Below are 2500 nucleotides of genomic sequence, written 5' to 3'. Positions count from 1 at the left end.
TTAGGTTTCTTTTGACATAATCTCACATTGGTTCATGCAACAAGATGGCATATTTTTGCCACCCACGCCATTGTTATGGTGACCCTAGGGGACACTTTTGTACGTAAAGCCATCTTTTGTGCTAGCAAATCATTGTTTGTAGTGGTAACTTCTCTTTACAAGCCCCAGTGGCCTAATGGATAAGGCACTGGCCTCCTAGCCAGGGATTGTGGGTTCGAGTCCCATCTGGGGTGACTGACAGCAGAGTGGCGCAGAGGAAGCGTGCTGGGCCCATAACCCAGAGGTCGATGGATCGAAACCATCCTCTGCTAACAGTGTTTTACTGGCAACTGTCTGGCCTTAAAGACATTTCAATTAATGCACTTCAGTGAAGTTGGAAAACTGAAACACCAAGTTCACACCAGAGGCAGAAATGCTCCAATATGTCAATTGGCATGCATCAACAACTGCCTGGCTGCTCACACCAAAAGGGCATGTCTCTGTGCCAGTCAGCAAGCAATTCTGCTGCTTTGCTTTTTTCTATTCACATGTACAGCTCTGTCTCTGTTTGCTTTTGTGTATGTTCATGTGTGTGTGTGTCTGCTTGTCTCTCTCACCCTCTGTTTAGACACAATTGACAAATACATGGAAGCATGGGATGCATTTTTGATCTATGTCTTTTATAATATATCCTTCATATCATTCATGATAGATTTTATCATAGAAACCAGATTTTCTGCTTGTGAAATAAATAGACCAGAAGTTAAAATATAGCTACAGATTGCAAGCCAGCGTTCAAGGCTCAGGCCCGCGGCGCATCCTGTGTGAACAGCCCTACTGCTTGACATGAGCGGATTATGCATAATATGTCCAAGATTTCTCAGTTTACTACCTTTGAAACTGATTAATACTAATATCGTCCAAAACGTGTGATGAACTCTGAGGATTGCCAAACCGCAATACTGTGCCTCAGTGTGTCCTGTGTTGTCAGAGATGGAGCACCAAAGCTGCTGCTTATGCAATAACTCTGAAGTAGACATACTGTAAGTTTGTTCTACTGCTGCAAACCACTCATACTGCGAACTGAAAGCATTCATAGCCATAACTTAAGACATTATGTGGAGATGGTGAAAAAAAAAACACCTATCTACTCTCTCAAATTAATAATATTATTAACAAAGTCAGTACTGTGCTGATACAATACTGTGTCTTACAGCGCTGCAATAATAATGTTGTTTAATTGTTTGTTTGAGTGTTTGTCGTTTGCCTCGGCATAAGTCCACTGACAACTTATAGCTGTTCTCATGACAACTTATAATTCATAGTTCATTTGAGTTGTAGTTTGAGGAAAAAGACAACTTACAGGAAAAAGACAACTTACAAATTCAACTTACCAACTACAGCAGAGGCTGTTTTCTGAAACGGATCATAGGGACATTTCCCTTTTCCGCACTCTGTCTGGCTGTAGGAGAGAGTCTGGTGCTCTGACTGGCAAAGAAAACAGAGACAGAGGTCACTCAGACAGCGAGGGAGAAAACCAGTCAGACAGAAGAAAACAGACAGGAGAACAAGTTGTTTGGGCAGACTGACAGGCTGTGAGTCTTTAATTCAATCTTTAATATGTAAATAATTTGATTCAGCCTCTGATTCCACTGAATAAGCGAAAAGACGTTTTGAGCCAGCAAACTAGCCGGCTATCATTATCATAGCCACACATGCAAGCACACACACACACACACACACACACATACACATACACACATCGGCGTACGTAGGCGCGCGCGCGCGCGCACACGCACACACACACACAAAGTGAGCAGCTAATTGAGGGTAGTCAGGCTAAGTGGAAGGATTTTAAAATGTGTGAAGTCCAGTCTGACACCAGTCAGCACCACCAGCTCCTCTAAGCACCTCGCCTGATCTTACACAGCCTTTCATGGGATTAGCTGTTCCCTGACACACACACACACACACACACACACACACAAATACAAATGCAGGAATGCACATACCCCCCAGCCACACACACACACACATAAAATCACTTCTCTGTGATCAGTCTCTGATCCTGCAGTTGGCACAGGTTTAAACCTTACACACATGCACACACACCTCCACCCATAACTGAGGGAATTTAGAACCATTAACCTATTTCTGACAAAATGATAACCCACATGTGTCTTAATCATGAGAAGTTACCGACTAGTCAGTGTGGAATAAAGGATACCCACTCGGGCTCTATTCAAATTATATTTGACATAAAAAATTCAAACTAAAAAAACCTACAGTGTCTGGTGGCCCCCAGAGTGCAGCCTCAATGACAAAGGTACACTGTATATATTACAGATAGATGGCAGAGGGGTTAACCCTGGTGAATATGTGGGCATAGGGGCAGACATCACACATATGATATTTCAGCTCCTGATAGGCCTGTGTATAGGGGCTGGGAGGCAGAACACACACACAGGGTGGTGGGTGGCAGGAACAGCACTGCTTCATATTTTTTCTTTTTTTTTTAAAT

The 2500-nt window shown here is 43.0% G+C and overlaps 1 protein-coding gene across 1 annotated transcript in view; it reads right to left on the bottom strand.

Annotated features, from left to right (window-relative positions):
• The window catches only part of sema3h (sema domain, immunoglobulin domain (Ig), short basic domain, secreted, (semaphorin) 3H), an 81670-nt gene that overhangs the window by 32914 nt on the left and 46256 nt on the right, over positions 1–2500 (bottom strand). The window contains exon 5 of the mRNA XM_042491601.1: positions 1374–1467. Coding sequence (XP_042347535.1) covers positions 1374–1467 — 94 coding nt within the window. The remainder of the gene's footprint in view (positions 1–1373; positions 1468–2500) is intronic.

Source organism: Plectropomus leopardus, chromosome 8 (assembly GCF_008729295.1).
Source record: "Plectropomus leopardus isolate mb chromosome 8, YSFRI_Pleo_2.0, whole genome shotgun sequence".
NCBI classification, from domain to species: Eukaryota; Metazoa; Chordata; class Actinopteri; order Perciformes; family Serranidae; genus Plectropomus; species Plectropomus leopardus.
The sequence above is the reverse complement of the archived record's forward strand: the minus strand, read 5'-3'. Positions and strand labels throughout refer to the sequence as shown.